Source organism: Saccopteryx bilineata, chromosome 2 (genome assembly GCF_036850765.1).
Source record: "Saccopteryx bilineata isolate mSacBil1 chromosome 2, mSacBil1_pri_phased_curated, whole genome shotgun sequence".
In the NCBI taxonomy this organism is placed as follows: Eukaryota; Metazoa; Chordata; class Mammalia; order Chiroptera; family Emballonuridae; genus Saccopteryx; species Saccopteryx bilineata.
In genome coordinates, this window is record NC_089491.1 from 365740026 (window position 1) to 365757530 (window position 17505).

The window sequence follows — 17505 nt, forward strand, 5'->3', positions numbered from 1 at the left end:
GGCCCGGGCGCTGGGGATGGCTCCTTGGCCTCTGCCCCAGGCGCTAGAGTGGCTCTGGTCGCGGCACAGCGACACCCCAGAGGGGCAGAGCATCGCCCCCTGGTGGGCAGAGCGGCGCCCCTGGTGGGCGTGCCGGGTGGATCCCGGTCGGGCGCATGCGGGAGTCTGTCTGAGAACACCACATCACTGATTCAAAAGAAGACATGCACCCCCATGTTTATTGCAGCATTGTTTACAATAGCCAAGACCTGGAAACAGCCCAAGTGTCCATCAGTGGATGAGTGGATTAAAAAGCTGTTACATATACACAATGGAATACTATGCGGCCATGAAAAAAGAAGGAAATCTTACCTCTTGTGACAGCATGGATGGACCTGGAGACTATTATGCTAAGTGAAATAAGCCAGGCAGATAAAGATAAATATCGTATGATCTCATTTATATGTGGAATCTAATGAACAAAGTGAATGGAGGAACGGAACAGAGGTAGAGGCGGGATCACAGGAACCAGAGGAACAGCGTTCAGATGGAAGAGGGACGAGGGGATAGGCTCACAGAGAAGGTAAAGGGATTTGTGAAATTATATATATGTAACACAGAGATATAGATGGCAGGACAGCAAATCCTAGAGGGAAGGAGGGAGGGTGTTAAGGGGAGGGAGAAAGAGAGGTATAAAAGGGGTGGGGGTGAGGGAGTTATATTCAGTGGGACACTTGAATCCATGTAAACACAATAAATTAAAATTAATAAAAAAAAATTTTTTTTTAAGGAATAGAATTACCATATGACCCAGCAATCCCTCTACTGTGTATCTATCCCAAAAACTCAAAAGCATTGGTTCGTAAAGATACATTAGCCCCCATGTTCATCGCAGCATTATTCACAGTGACCAAGACATGGAAACAACCAAAGTGTCCCTTGATAGAGGATTGGATAAAGAGGATGCGGTACATATATACAAGGGAATACTACTCAGCCATAAGAAATGATGATATAGTGACATTTACAACATGAACGGACCCTGAGAACATTATACTGAGTGAAATAAGTAAATCAGAAAAAGCTAAGAACTCTGATTTCACACATAGGTGGGATATAAAACTGAGACTCAATGACATATCATATTTCCCCCTGTATAAGATGCTCCCATGTATAAGACACACCTTAATTTGGGGCCCGAAATTTGAAAAAAAAAATGTATTATATAAAGTTATTGAACTCAAGTTTTATTCATCATAAAATTCATCCAACTCATCAACATGAAAAAGTGGGAAATGCAAGTAAAAAAATCTACAACCACTGTATAAGACACACTGTTTTTAGACCCCAGATTTTTCAGGAAAGGGTGCATCTTATACATGGGGAATACAGTGGATTAAAGTGAAGTGGTTACCAGGGGAAAAGGGGTGTGGGAGGGGGTGGAGGGAAAGAGTATAAAGAGGGAAAAATACAAGGTGATGGAAAATGATTTGACTTTGGGTGATGGGTATACAACATAATCAATATTTTAAATGCTATAGAAATGTTTCTCTGAAACTCATATTGATCAATGTCACTATTTTAAAGTTAATTTTCAAATTAAATTTAAAAATTAAAAAAATTAAAAATATATATTAAATGGAAAATAATTTTAAAATTCATAAATGCTTATTGAGGGCTATACAATTACTGGCTTAATTAATTTGCCATTTCGTTTTCCAGCCTATGAAAAGTCCTTATTAACTAAATAAATGATCAATTTTCCATCAACAGAAAAAGAAATCAGGCACAAAGTCACCAACGTTTTTTGTATTCCAATCCCTGGCCAAATGGTATCAAACTTACAGAAGCAAAACTAAAAAAGCATTTTCTTTCACAGGGTAGTTTAAGTCTCCAAATACTTCAATCCTTAAAATGTAAGTAAGGGGCTTATTTAAATGAAGGAATATGGTTTTGCTCAGAGGTATCTTATTAAATGGGGGTGGGGGAGGAAAGTAGACAAAAGCACATGGATTTTTTTCTAGCTTTATTTATAAAGCACACAACTCCTCTTGACACAGAAACAAACACACATCCAAGGAGGAGCTCATTAATAACAACAACAACAACAGAACTAGGGGCCAGGGGGACCTTATTTAACACTAGTCTAAGTGCCTGGCTCAGAGATCACTGCAAATGTTTCCTCAGAGTGACATCTCACCTCAAAGAAAAGAACAGAGACCTTGACTTGAGGGTCCATCTATCCGCCAGGCAAAAAAGCTGCACACTCAGTCCTCAGCATCATCAAACTGTCCAGTTTCAAAGACCATCTTGGAATAATGGGGTATCAGTGGAGGCGGATGGTGCCAACTGGGGTCATAGAGCATATCTCCTTGCGGGGCACAGCATACCCAAGGTTTGACCTCTTGAAAAATGCAACTCTGGATGTCGTCAGCATCTGCAGGCCATTTTAAAAGACAGGTTAAAGGAAGGAGGGAAAGTGAAATAAAAAAGCCATCAAAAATGTCTAAAAGGACACCCACCCTGTTTAAACACACATGCACACGCGCGCGCGCACACACACGAATCCTCCTTTCCAGAAGAATTGCAAGCACGTTCTTTCTGAGGCAACTCATAGTTGTGCTTCTCAGCCAAGGGTTCTTAGCAGTGCAAAGGAAGTGACTGGATAACAAGGCACTTCTGTCTGCAGCTGCTCAGATCACACAAAGATATCTGGAGAAAGTAACATTGTTTCAATGTTAACACTAACTGATATATTATGAATCAAATATAAAAGTGGCTTGTATTTTTTTTTTCCAACATGAAAAAGAAGTTGTCACAGAAACTGTGGATTTCTTACAGATATCAGGCTAAACTCACAGATGTGGGTCCCTCTTCCAAACTCTGCCTTTAGGGGTAGGAGAGTCTTGAACCCTGGCCTAGGCCCTCAGAAACACCACACCTACCATAGGGATTCCCTTGATCTGCTTTCAACTCCAAGTCCCAGTCCTCATTAAGATCAGCAACCTGTCCCTTGGGCAGACAGCTGGACACCCCTTCTGACAGCTCCCAGGTATTCAGTTCCCCCTCAGAATCTTCATCATCCACTGCGAAGCCGTCCTCTTCAGAATGGGTGCCTTCGCCATTGGCAGGACTATCAGTAGGGATGCTCTGCGCTCCGCTGGCTAAGAAATCAACAAAAGAGAAAAGGTCTTAAAACAACTAGCACACCAGGGGGCCTACTCACGTGCTAGGAAAATTGCTGGCAGGCTCACTAAAAGGGTGGCAGAAAAACAAGTGTACAGCTAGTGCTCGACTTACAACCACGATTGGTTCCGACAGACCAGTCGTAACACGATTTGGTCATAAGTTGAGTAGGCTATATGTACAGTACTGTGAAATGATGTTATAAAAATCTTTAAGTCAAAGACAAAGACAATTTCCTCTTGGTAGACATCTTGGGAGGGGTTTGATGAAAAATATCCAAGACACAAAACACAAATTGCTGTACCGAGTCTGGGATAACAGTTGAAATGGTGCATGCGGAGATGGTAGTGCAGTCAGAAGCTGGTCCACACTGTTCGTATGCCCAGCTGGGCAATGCTTGCGCTGCCAGACGCGGAGCAGTCATGGCTAGCGATTGTGGTTGTAAAATCGAATGGTCGTAAGTTGCATAGGTCATAAGACGATCAATGCCTGTACAGAGTTTTTAGCCACCTGAGCACACTTCAAAAAAATATTTAGCCCTGGCCGGTTGGCTCAGTGGTAGAGCGTCGGCCTGGCGTGCGGGGGACCCGGGTTCGATTCCCAGCCAGGGCACATAGGAGAAGCGCCCATTTGCTTCTCCACCCCCACCCCCTCCTTCCTCTCTGTCTCTCTCTTCCCCTCCCGCAGCCAAGGCTCCATTGGAGCAAATATGGCCCGGGCGCTGGGGATGGCTCCTTGGCCTCTGCCCCAGGCGCTAGAGTGGCTCTAGTCGCGGCAGAGCGACACCCCGGAGGGGCAGAGCATCGCCCCCTGGTGGGCAGAGCATCGCCCCTGGTGGGCGTGCCAGGTGGATCCTGGTCGGGCGCATGCGGGAGTCTGTCTGACTGTCTCTCCCAGTTTCCAGCTTCAGAAAAAAAAATAATAATATTTATATGTATGTATGTTCCGTTGACATTTTTAGAAGTAGGGCTGAGCAATTATTTTCAATAAGATGTCTTGCCTTATACAAGGCCGTTAATTGCCCCGTATTTTAATTCACACAGGGAGTCAGGCACAGTTTACATTTTTAGGTTGTTTACATGTCATTAAAACAGATGATAAACTTTCACAATACAGGTGTGAACTGAATTTTCGCTCCTTTATTCCTCCTCTCTTCATCCTTAAAGAGCATGTTAGAGGCCAAGGGGGTATTAGGATAAAAGGAGGCAGACGAGCAGAACCTATCAAGTCACAATAGACAGCCACCCAACACTGGGAGGGCTGGAAGGTACACTTTCAGAAGGTCTCAAAATAATGTCAGAAAGTTTGGGAAGGACAATGAACATCCAAGCACACAGTGCTATGGTGAGGCCAGGTCAGAGCTGGAAATGAATCAGCCTATTCACACTGTCAGCTACAAGCAATAAAATAATACTTCAGGGTATGGGTTCGAGAGCCAAACTACCTGGGTCCAAATCCCAGTTCTGCCAATTACTAAATGTGTTACTGAGCTGAAATGTACTCAATAGATTCTCTTCATAGCTTAAACAAAGAATTAACATACAACCCACCCCTTAAGGTCTACTCAAAAGAATTAAAAAGTTGTTCAAACAAAACTCGTTGCCCTGGCCGGTTGGCTCAGCGGTAGAGCGTCGGCCTAGCGTGCGGAGGACCCGGGTTCGATTCCCGGCCAGGGCACACAGGAGAAGCGCCCATTTGCTTCTCCACCCCTCCGCCGCGCTTTCCCTCTCTGTCTCTCTCTTCCCCTCCCGCAGCCAAGGCTCCATTGGAGCAAAGATGGCCCGGGCGCTGGGGATGGCTCTGTGGCCTCTGCCTCAGGCACTAGAGTGGCTCTGGTCGCAATATGGCGACGCCCAGGATGGGCAGAGCATCGCCCCCTGGTGGGCAGAGCGTCGCCCCCCTGGTGGGCGTGCCGGGTGGATCCTGGTCGGGCGCATGCGGGAGTCTGTCTGACTGTCTCTCCCTGTTTCCAGCTTCAGAAAAATGGAAAAAAAAAAAAAAAAAAAAAACTCGTACAAAAATGTTCACAGCGCAACTACTAACAATCACAAAAAGGTAGGAACAACCCAAATGATGAATGAGTAAGCGAAATTTGGTTTCTACATATGATAGGATCATTCAGCAGTAAAAAGGAACGAAGTATAGGCATACTTTGTTTTATAGCATTTTGCTTTATTGCACTTTAAACCGTTTTGTGTTCTTTACAAATTGAAGACAAAACTATCAGCAAAAAGGTTACAACTAGCTTTACTGCAACAGTAGCTTTATTGCAGTGGTCTGGAACCAAACCCATAATATCTCTGAGGTATGCCTGTACTGATACATGCTGCATGTGTTAATCTTCAAATATGCTGAAAGAAGCCAGGCATAAAACGCACCTAGTGTAGAATTCCATTTACATGCAATTCACATTTCTCTGTCCAGCATAGGTAAATCCAGAGACAGAAAGCAGAGTACTGGTCACCAGGAGCACAAGGAAAGAGGAATGGGTTGTGACTACTTACTGGGTCCAACGTTTCCTTTTGGGGTGGGGTAACAAAAATGTTCTGGAATTAGCCCTGGCCGGTGGCTCAGTGGATAGAGTGCTAGCCCAGCATATGGACGTCCGGGGTTTGAATCCTGGTTAGAGTGCACAGGAAAAGCGGCCACCTGCTTCTCCCCCGCTCCTTTTCCCCTTCTCTCCCTCTTCCCCTCCCACAGTCAGTGGTTTGATTGGTTTGATTGTCTGGGTATGGCCCCAGACAGAGGATAGATCCATTGGAGCATCTCAACCCAGGCACTAAAAATAGCTCAGTACTCAAGCATCGGCCCCAGATGGGGCTGCTGAGTGAATCCCAGGGGGGGCACATGTGGGAGTCTGTCTATTTCCCCTGCTCTCATCTAAAATAAATAAATACACAAAAATTAAACATGTTCTGGAACGAAAATGGTGGTGGTTACATTGTGACTATGTTAAATGCCACTAAACTGTACGCTTTAAAATTGTTAAATAGGGCCCTGGCCAGTTGGTTCAGTGGTAGAGTGTCAGCCTGGCGTGTGGATGTCCTGGGTTCAATTCCCAGTCAGGGCACAAAGAAGAAGAGATCATCTGCTTCTCCACTCCTCCCTCTCTCCTTCTCTCTTTCTCACTCTCTGCCCCCCTTTTGCAGCCATGACCCAATTGGTTCGATCAAGTTGTCCCCAGGCACTGAGGATGGCTACATGGCTTCACCTCAGGCACTAAAATAGCTCTGTTGCCAAGCAACAGAGCAATGGCCCCAGACAGGCAGAGCATCACCCAGTCGGGGGCTTGCTGGGTGGATCCTGGTCACGGTGCATGCAGGAATCTGCTTCCCTGCCTTTCACTAAATAAATAAATAAATGTCTTGTTTCCTCATTTGTAAAATGGAGTTATGATTGTTGTGCGAGTTTTAAAAAAATAAAAAGGAAAATAAAAAAGAAACCCTTAGGGTTGTGCCTGACATAGTGAGTACTCAGTAAATATCCACTGTCATAACTATACTTATTTGTGTGGTGCTTTATCTTGACCAGCATTATCCAACAGAACTTTCCACTGTCCAACAGGCTAGCATTAGCCAAATGTGACTACTGAGCATTTGAAATGTGGTAAATGTAACCAAGGAGCTAATTCTTTTCATTTTATTATAAGCTAAAACTTAAATAGCACCAGAGGCAATTATAGTTCTAGATCTTCTCACCTAACAGAACCCTCCGAGGTAAATGTTATTACCCCCATTTTAAGATAAAGAAAAGAGCCCTGGCTGTTGGCTGTGGTAGAGCATCAGCCTGGTGTGTAGATGTCCTGGGTTCTATTCCCAGTCAGGGCACACAGGAGAAGCATCTATCTGTTTCTCCACCCCTCCTCATCTTGTTTCTCTCTCTCTCCTCCTCCTCTTGCAGCCATGACTCAATAGGAGCAGGTTGGTCCCAGGCACTGAGGATGGCTCCATGGCCTCTGCTCAGGCACTAAGAAGAGCTCAGTTGCTGAGCAACAGAGCAACGCCCCAAGATGTGCAGAGCATCACCCCCTAGTGGGCTTGCTGTGTGGATCCCAGTTGGGGTGCATGTGGGAGTCTCTTTCTCTGTCTCCTCTCCTCTCACTGAATTTTTTTTAAAAAGATAAAAGATAAGTGACTTATCTAAGCCACAAAACTAAAACCAGGGCTCTGAGCTGGAGCTGAAAGAGGAAATAACTCTGCTCTGCTTGGCTCCAAAGCCTATATTCCTCCCGCTTCCCTAAGCTGTCTTTCTCAAAGGGATAGATCCGGACACAAGTTTATGACTTCCTTTAACGAAGCTCCCAAGGGCCCTCCAAACAAGTGGACTATTGAAACACTAGACAGAAAAGGTAACTAAGAGGAGGACCTGCTAGAAAAAGAAGGTAAACAAGACATAGGGGCTGTCCCCCTTGTCGCTCCCAACATTCACCCCAGTCTCTGCCATCTACTTGCCTAGTCGATCCATGGCCTTCTCAGTCTCTCTCTCCTGACCGGAGTGCTCATCTGGGGCAAAGCCAGCCTGCCAGAAGAAGAAACAATTACCCAGGACTTGGACATAAGGGGTATCCCCAGTCTTGTCTCTCAACCACAAACCCAGCCACCCATACTCCCCTTTGTGTGGGGGCTGGGACTCTGCAACCCCCACTTTTGCTTTGCCCTACTAGACTGAGCAGGATGGAGAGAGAAAGGCCTTGCTCTTTCCTAACCTGGAGGCATCATCTCAGCGACACTGCACCCCAGGCAGAAGAAACACCCTACTATAGTGGCCACTAAATCCAGCTTACAATTTGTCAACACTGGCAAAGCCAGCCTCATCATCCAGCCCTGTCTGACTCCCAGACTCAGGAAACCTCGTCCAAGACCCCACAGACCCCAGCACTAACAGGGGCACACCCCTTCCTCAGAGGCTAGAAGTGCAGCTCTGCAAAGCCTTTCCTCTGAGCTTGTATCAATATATTTTAACATTTCCAACCTTATTCCTTTGTTCCCTTAGCCTGAGGGTTGATAGCTATTTCCTGCAGTTGTTACCTCCAGGTTCTTTTGTAACTTTTCGGTTATTTAACAACTTATTATTTAGTTAATACTATATCAAATTATCTGTCTGGATTGGGGGGTGGAGTGAACATGGGTACAGAGCTTTAGTCCCTCTGCAAGGCTAAGGGCAATCTTTCCCCACAAGCCAACCATAGGCCTCTCTGCTTTCAATACTCAAAAATTCCTGAAGTCCTATCACCTCTTAGACCTCTTTCAAAAGGGAACAAGAAATGTTCACAGCCTGCATGAGAAGACCTGATTTCAATCCCAGCTCTGCTATTCATTCAGGGTGTAACCTTGAACACATCACTTCACTCTGCCTGGGTTCCCGTCTATGGAAATTGAGGATGATTGTTCCAACCCTGCAGGGCGCTCATGATTACATAACATTTATGAAAACACCAAGCACATAGCAGGAAATGTAACATTTGTCTAAACCCACCTTCTCTGCCCCTATATCTAACCCGCACTTGGCACCTGCCCCTCATGACCTAGTCATGCCTGAATTTAAAGCGTCAATTCCAAGTTCTGTAGTCACTGACAATCCTTGGTCACTACTGTGGCCAGCTGATGGGACCTCTCACTTAAGTCTTCAACTCTATTTCCAGAGCACAAAATTACCCATGGCATTCACACCATCCCCTCATGTCCCATCAACCTGTTGAGCACAGTTCTCTCCCGGCTCTGCAAACCAAGTTCCCAGGCCTCTGCACGCACCACCACCCTCGCCTTGGAGAGGAAGCGATCGTCCTTCCTGCTATCCCTGACAAAATCAGTCTCATCCTGTCTGCACTCCAAAGTAATTTTATTTTTAAGTCTATCACTATATTTTTCTCCTTACTTTGATTACGTACTATCTTTGATGCCAAGCACGCCAACCAATTACTAAGCGTGTCTACCGTACCAGGCAGTATTCTGGGCGCCAGGGTTAACAGTCGAAAACAGAGTTTCTACCCCTCAAGGAGCTCACCATTGAGACGAGATTATGGACTGCAAATAAGGGCAGTAATAACAAAGGTCTGTGAAAAACCGGGAGCTGTACGGCGCGCCAATGAAACAAGTTTCATGGAAACCCTGCGTCAAAGCGGGCCTTTGGGTTTCTTCGAACAGAACAGGAGCGCGCAGGAGACATTCTCTGGTACTCAGGGTTAGCTGAGTATCCCCAGCAGCGCACACAGCTCCTTCAAGAAAAGTCTCTCCTCGCCAGCCTCACCTGGCCCCGGTTCAGGCCTCCCGCAGCGGCCCCCAGTTCCCGGACGTCAGCATCACCTTCCATTCAGCAAGTACGCACCGGCGCCCCGGGGGCCAAAGCCTTCCTTCTTCATCCCCTGCGCCCACCCACGCTTTCGAGAGCCCGGCAGCCAAGCGGCCCCGCACCCCTGCACTCAGCGGCCTCTCCACCTGGCGGTTCCCAGCTCGAGCGCGCGGCCAAATGGCGCTCAACGTTCGCCCGGCGGCCCGAAGCGCTTCCCAGGCTCCGCGGCCCCCGCTGCTTCCCGCCCCTGGCCTCAGGTAGTGGCCCCACCCGACTCTCGCGCGGCGCTCACCTCCGGGCTGGGGGGCACTTCCCGCGCGCTCTGCAGCGGCCGACCCTGAGGCGGCTCCCCGGCTCCCAGCGCCAGGGACCGGGCATTCTGAGGGTCCATGCCGGGCGGTCCGCCGTTCCGCGCCCTGGACGCGGCTCGGCCACGTGACACGCCAGCCGGGCCGCAAGCCCGAGGATACGCTTCGGAGGGGCCAATCAGCCAGGGGTGCTCCCGGCAGAGGGGGCGGGACATGGGGGGGGGTCACGAGGAAGCCAGGGGCGGGGCGGCGTAGGAGGGGAGGGGCGCTCGTAATGGCAAAAGCCCACCTACCGGTCCCAAATCCGATCTTTGTAGCTCTGACCAGTGTAGGTCCCAGGGATGGGCGACCGAGTCCGGAATGCCAACTAGCATCCCCACCCAGCTTCAAAACCTTCAATTCCTATTGCCCCAGTCCACCTGATAACGTATAATGTTGGGCTATAAAAACTTTCAATGCAGTTGTAGCTAGCTCCAACCTCATTTCACTTTTGATCTTCTAAATTTCTCTAAAATTCAGAATTGGACTATAACTCACCCACGGATGAGACAATTAAGCAGCTAAAATGATTCTCTACCTTGACTTAATGATACTTCTTCAAGTTAGTTCATTAGTAACCAAGACAGAGGATATAAACAAATTTCAACAATGTACAGGCTATGACAGTCATAGTTACCCTAGACATTCTGTGCTGACCATAGTCTGACCTGGGAAAACCTCTTTTTAACACATTGTTGACCGGCAATTTTACACAGAAGTTATCTCATGTCACCAGCTATTTTTTCATAATTATGATAGTGAGACAATCTAAATAAACTTCAGTATATTTATACATAATGAATTTAAATGAAACTTTGTACATATTATACTTTATACATATTATATATTTTAGTAATTTTTTTGGCGTGGTATAGCAATCACCTAACAACGTTTTGCAAATATATCTGGTTTTGCGGCACTTCCCTTTTGAAACACACACTTTACATGTTCAGTTGGATTGAACACGACAAAGAAAGATTTTACAATATCCTTGATATGTATGTTCAAACTGTGAGCAGTTAGAAGATAATCCAAGTTTAGATGGCTCAACACTGTGATTATTTTGTTTCCCGTACCTTCAATTTTGCGGTCTCACGCCTGGAGGAGCGTGAAGGAGTCTGCATGAGAATATAGAAAGGTGTGTTTTTCGAACTTCAACTCTCAGGGCAAAGAGTCACAAATAAAATAATCCTATATTACCCTCATTTTTAAAAATTGAAATAGCTAATGCAAGTGCAAACACGAGTTAACTCATGAGCAATCAACATTTGGGCATGAAACCTCCAGTTAACCTGTGAGCAGTCAACATTAACGCTCAGGTCTGGCCTACAACCTAAAAGGTGTCAAAAGATAGGCAACGACCACCTTCACTGCCTGAACTCTGTAACAAACTGGTTCAAGGTGTGATAATCACGTTAACATTTAAGTAGCAGAAAAGCTGTAAACTGGATTCCTTTCTTAATCTTGGGGAGATTAGAAAGAGCCTGTTCCTTCATCTCCTTCAAAGTGTATGTTGTTTGTAAACTATGTTAAGATATTTAAAAAATATCTGTCCAATAGAACTTTCTGTAATGGTGGAAATAAAAGTTCTATTATCTGTGCTGTCCAATATGGTAAACATACAGCTATTAAGCACTTGAAATGTTGCCAGAGTAAATGAGAAATTGAATTAATTTTAATAAATTTAAATTACCATACATAGCTAGAAAACTACCATATCTAACAGTGCAACTGCAGGTGAACTAGATAGATGCATTTTTATAACCTGCAATGGTAAGAGCCAGACATAGGGCTGTGATAATACAAGGAGCCTGTAGGTCAAATAAGTTTATAAATATGATATATATGTTTGCTTACTTATAGTTTGCATTGGGTGAGGGAGACAGGCTGTAAGCTGGCAAAGTCATTATAACCTAAGGCTTAGTTTTAAGACTAAACCTTTCCCACCCTTTTAAGAGCTTCTCAAAACTGAACTTTTCCCCACACCCTTGACTGTTGCATGATGTGGGGTGGTGCACTCTTATGAGGAACCCCATTTATGCCTCAGATAAGTGGCTTTTTATCAGACTCCCTTACTTGTATATTGGCTTAAAGGCTTTAATTTCTACATTATAAAATGAGGCAGACCAGGGGGTATGCTCTCTCAGATACTGCCATCAGCATTGCAGAGAGGCAGCCAAGATGGCAGAGTGCTGAAGGAGAAGCCAGTTTGTGCAGTTTGTGCAGAGAAAGAGATGGGGAACAGAGGTGAATAAGGCTGGTGAGATAGAAACCTTTAATTCTAGAAATACTTGGATGAGTCAGTGGCTTTGGGAGCCCTGAATGGAAAGGGAAGTGTTTTTCCACTGTGTGTATTTCTCGCCTGCCGGCTGCAAGCTAGGATTAAAGGTAATAGCCGAACAGTTCTTGGCTCCGTTGTTTCATTACTATTTGTCCAAATCAAATGTGAATCTGCACAGGCCAGGCGGCTGTGATGGTGGCTGTGGCTACTTTCCATACAGGGCCCCACCTTCATAGCCTTGCTATAAGAAGCCCACCACCACCCTCTTTGCTTTCATCTTTTACATATATCTCTTTCCTAAAATAAAAATGCCATGTAAGGCCCTGGAGGTCTGTTGTCCCAATGTGCAGAAGTTGCTGGTTCGATCCCTGGTCAGGGCACAGACAAGACCAGATTGAAGTTTCTCTCTCCCTTCTTCTCTAAAATCAATAAAGAAAATTTTGTAAAATTTTTAAATAAAAATGCTACCTAAGGACTTAGAATGATAAACATCCCCAGATTTAATGGGAGAGAAAAAGAAAGCTATTATTTTAAAACAAATGATAAGCAAATATTTAAAGTACAAAAGCTCAAAATAAAAATGCCCTAAAACATATTCTAATATTCATAAGGATTGATAGGGTTGCGGGCAGGCGGAAGAGGGGGACGCGACCCATAGACAAAGGAACATTAAAAAACCGGACATTCCAGATCACCTACCCCCAGACATCCGGATTGACTCACCCGGATGTGTAGAAGGTCCCCTAGTTTACATACAGTTAATCCTTTATTCCCTGTAACAACTACCAGCCCCCACCCTCGAACACCTGTTAGAGAACCAGTTGCTGACCTCCGCCTTAGGAGTCAGTCAGCAGATGACCCCTAATAAACTTTTCTAGCTTGGACTCAGGTGTCCTCCTTTGGCCAACCTTACAGGGATTTTATATATAATAAAAGTATTATATCAGCAGAGAGAAAAATCACCACAAATGTAGAAAATTTAATTGGAAGAGAAATTCCAGCTGTCCTCAGCAAGAAAAAGGGTTATCAACAAAGAAATCATACAGACAAAAGACAAAAAACCCTCTGGATGTCAAAAATACCACCCTAAATAAAAGCAGCTGGGGCAAACTGTTTGCAATAAAGGAGAGACAGACTAAAGATTAAAATTCTTAGTATATAAAAAACTTAGTTCAGAAAAATGTTCAAAGAACTGTCAAAGAACTTGAAAAGACAACCAGGAAAAACACGTTAACTCCATTAATGTCAAAGAAATGCATATTAACACAATGCTGTGTCTTTTTTCACCTATTAAAATGGTAAAAATAAAAAAAATAAATATCCACTGCAGTTATAGGTGCTGACATTTTCATACATTGCTTTAAAAAGAATATTCATACATTAAAAATTGGCAATATGACCTGTGGTGGTGCAGTGGATAAAGTGTCGACCTGCAGTTCTGAGGTCGCCGGTTCAAAACCCTGGGCTTGCCCGGTCAAGGTACATATGAGAGTTGATGCTTCCTGCTCCTCCCCTTTCTCTCTCTCTCTTTCCTCTCTAAAGTGAATAAATGAAGTCTTAAAAAAAAAAAAAAGAAAATTGGCAATATATATCAATATTCCTTTAAAAATTATATCCTTTAATCCAATAATTCTGTCAGATGTCAATTTGACTCTTCATAAACATTTATAATAAGAAAAATCTAACATGACAAGATTCAACCATAGGGGATTAGTAAAATAAGTCATGGCTCCTCTATACAATGGAATGCTATGAATGAAATGTTTTTGGGGGGTTTTGGGGGGGGTTATTTGTTTGTTTTTGTATTTTTCTGAAGTTGGAAACGGGAAGGCAGTCAGACTCCTGCATGCGCCCAACTAGAATCCACCCCGGCATGCCCACCAGGGGGCAATGCTCTGCCCATCTGGGGCGTTGCTTTGCTGCAACCAGAGCCATTCTAGCGCCTGAGGCAGAGGCCATGGAGCCATCCTCAGCGTCCAGGTTAACTTTGCTCCAGTAGAGCCTTGGCTGCGAGAGGGGAAAAGACAGAGAGGAAGGAGAGGGGGAGGGGTGGAGAAGCAGATGGGCGCGTCTCCTGTGTGTCTTGGCCAGGAATCGAACCTGGAACTCCTGCATGCCAGGCCGATGCTCTACCACTGAGCCAACCGGCCAGGGCCTTGAAATATTTTTAATACTATTTTAATGATATGAAAAACAACAATTAAGTGAAGTATAATAAGTAAACTGTACTGAATGTTCTCCCAATGACATCATAATTAAAGGACTTTTCCCCAATAACCCAGCATCCTTCTCTGCTGCTTCAGTCAGCTTTCAGGACATCCAGCTCTGTTCTCCAACCCCCTATTCCCTACCTCCATCCCAAAGAACTTCCCTTCTTTCCTGTTTATGACAGGCACTCAATGAATGAATAAATGAATGAATGACCTAAGAGGATATATCTAATTCTGATCAAGGAAATCAAATTACTGAATTTAACTCCAGATGATACTACAGTATGCTTTTATTTTCATTATTCTATTCTCACTATATCTTCTACAACAGATGTATATCAGGTATACTTTTATCATAAGGAGAGAATAAACAAACAGAACTGTACTTTCTCCTCCTTTTTTTATTTTTTTTCATTTTTCCGAAGCTGGAAACAGGGAGGCAGTCAGACAGACTCCAGCATGCGTCTGACCGGGATCCACCTGGCACGCCCATCTGGGGCGCCACTCTGTTGCATCCAGAGCCATCCTAGCGCCTGAGGCAGAGGCCACAGAACCATCCTCAGCGCCCGGGCCATCTTTGCTCCAATGGAGCCTCAGCTGCGGGAGGGGAAGAGAGAGACAGAGAGGAAGGAGAGGGGGAGGGGTGGAGAAGCAGATGGGCGCTTCTCCTGTGTGCCCTGGCCGGGAATCAAACCCGGGACTCCCGCACGCCAGGCCAACGCTCTACCACTGAGCCAACCGGACAGGGCCTCTCTTCCATTTCAACTAGCACTACGTCTACATTATTCATCCCTGACCAGGAATAACAAAAGAAACTCAGTTTTATGATTTCCATTTTTTCTTTTGTAGAGGGGGGAACAAGAGAGATAAGAAGCATCAACTTGTTGTTGCATTACTTTAGTTGTTCACTGATTGCTTCTCATTTGTGCCTTGACCAGGGGGCTCAAACTGAGCCAGTGACCTTGGGCTCAAGCCAGAAACCTTGGGCCTCAAACCAGCAACTTTTGAGTTCAAGCCAGCAACCATGGGATAATGTCGATGATACTTTGCTCATCCTGGCGACCCCACGCTCAAACTGGTGACCCTGAGCTCAAGCCAGATGAGCCCATGCTCAAGTCGATGACCTTGGGGCTTCGACCCTGGCACCTCAGCGTCCCAGGTCAAGCTCTATACACTACACCACCACCAGTCTGGCTGATTTCTACATATTTTGGAAAATATTTAGGACCTACAGTAGATCCAGCCTCAATAAGTAGCCTCTGGCCACTAATCAGTTCTCTTTTCTGGAATTAAATATTAACATAGTAACACCTGACTTGCGGTGACACAGTGGATAAAGCGTTGATTTGGAATGCTGAGGTCCCCGGTTCAAAACCGCAGGTGTGCCCGGTCAAGGTACTGTACATACACGAAAGCAACTACTACAAGTTGATGCTTCCCATACCCTCTTTCTCTCTTTCCCTCCTTTCTCTAAAATAAATAAATAAAATCTTCAAAAAATAAAGAGAGAGATTAACACAGTAACAAAATTAAAACGTCTCAAAATCCTGTCTGCAAACTGTCGATGAACTCATAACACAAATCCACGCAGGGGGCTTCAAAGCTATCGTTTCACAAAGCTGGCCTTGGTCTTCTGCTTTTCACAAGTGGCCAGCTTGATGCATAGCATATTTAGCCACAAACACCTCTGCTGACTCCCCCTGCAACATTTTCATGGCTCGCCAATGTATCTGTCCACAGTTCTCAGGTCTACCAAGGGGGTGGTTCAATTCTTCTTTGATGTAATCCAACCAAAGGTCTTTAAAGAGAACCAAAAAATAATTATAAACATACAATTAGATAACAGATGAGGCTTTACCAGGTAAACTTAATTATTTAATATCAACTCAACTAAAAAAACTTAACTTCTTATTTCCATAGAACCCTATGTAAAACAATACCTCTCTCATCATCGTTACATTAAGCTATATCAAAACTTTTTTATTAAGTAGAAAACTTCACTTTAATCATGATAATCTATGTATTCTAAATATCTTAGAGGTAGGATTTTGCTGAGTCTCTTTCAAGGTGAAACTGATCTCAATGAGTTAATGATAACTTCATTATTGTGCTTAACAAAACTTGTTTGGGTTAGTAAAAAAGCCATTTTCATACATGTTAGCTTTTGAATGCTAAGTAGACAGGTTTTACATGATACACCTACACCCAGAAGTATGGGTTGTTTGTTGTTTTTTTTTCTTTTTTTAATTGATTGATTTTAGCAAGAGAAGAAGGGGGTGGGAGAGATAGAAACAGTAACATCAATCCATTCCTTTTTTTTTTTTTTTTTTGTATTTTTCTGAAGCTAGAAACAGGGAGAGACAGTCAGACAGACTCCCGCATGCGCCCGACCGGCACGCCCACCAGGGGGAGACGCTCTGCCCACCAGGGGGCGATGCTCTGCCCCTCCGGGGCGTCGCTTTGCCGCAACCAGAGCCACTCCAGCGCCTGGGGCAGAGGCCAAGGAGCCATCCCCAGCGCCCGGGCCATCTTTGCTCCAATGGAGCCTTGGCTGCGGGAGGGGAAGAGAGAGACAGAGAGGAAGGAGAGGGGGAGGGGTGGAGAAGCAGATGGGCGCTTCTCCTGTGTGTCCTGGCCGGGAATCGATCCTGGGACTTCTGCACGCCAGGCCGACGCTCTACCACTGAGCCAACCGGCCAGGGATCAATCCATTCCTGTATGACCTCTGACCGGGGATCAAACCAGCAACCTCTATACTTCAAGACGATGTTCTAACCAATCAAACTATATGGCCAGGGCCCCAGAAGGATGTATGTTTTGCAGGGCCTTTAAATGAGGACAGTGTGGCAACAGCCAACGACACTGATGTCAATTACCATGCAACAACTCCTTTACTGTAACTCCCACTCCTTTTTGTTCTGACCTACGTTATTTACCTTTCCCTTTAAAACACATTTTTAAGAGAACCAGACCAAGCAAATCTTTCTCTAAACCCGAGTTACTAGAAGACTCATGAACTCCTGAGCATATGAACTGAAATTACAAGTAAAATTCTATCTGCAAGTATTTATGCACAAAGTAAGGGAAGAGGCAAGAGCAAGATGCAAGTTTTATTCTCAAAGAGGGCTATGACCCAAAAAAGTTAAGAAACACTGTTCTAATCATACTGATCGGTTACAGACTACAAATGCAAACAGACTTGTATGTCTATAAC

At 44.9% G+C, this 17505-nt stretch overlaps 2 protein-coding genes across 3 annotated transcripts in view; both read right to left on the reverse strand.

Moving 5' to 3' along the window:
• Positions 1–1752: 1752 nt before the first annotated feature.
• On the reverse strand, positions 1753–9880 carry COPRS (coordinator of PRMT5 and differentiation stimulator). Of its 2 annotated transcripts, none has more exons than XM_066255369.1 (4): positions 9746–9880; positions 7617–7683; positions 2925–3143; positions 1753–2416 (listed from the first exon to the last, which is right to left on the reverse strand). In XM_066255369.1, the coding sequence occupies exons 1-4, from the start codon at positions 9842–9844 to the stop codon at positions 2247–2249; spliced, it is 555 nt and encodes a 184-aa protein (XP_066111466.1). In that variant the 5' UTR covers positions 9845–9880; the 3' UTR covers positions 1753–2246. The 2 variants fall into 2 exon arrangements, with proteins under 2 accessions (XP_066111466.1, XP_066111467.1); XM_066255370.1 differs by having other exon boundaries at positions 2925–3139; positions 7613–7683.
• Positions 9881–13040: 3160 nt separating this feature from the next.
• UTP6 (UTP6 small subunit processome component) overlaps positions 13041–17505 on the reverse strand; it is a 40305-nt gene continuing 35840 nt past the window's right edge. Inside the window, exon 19 of the mRNA XM_066263287.1 lies at positions 13041–16089. Coding sequence (XP_066119384.1) covers positions 15932–16089 — 158 coding nt within the window. The 3' untranslated portion in view covers positions 13041–15931. The remainder of the gene's footprint in view (positions 16090–17505) is intronic.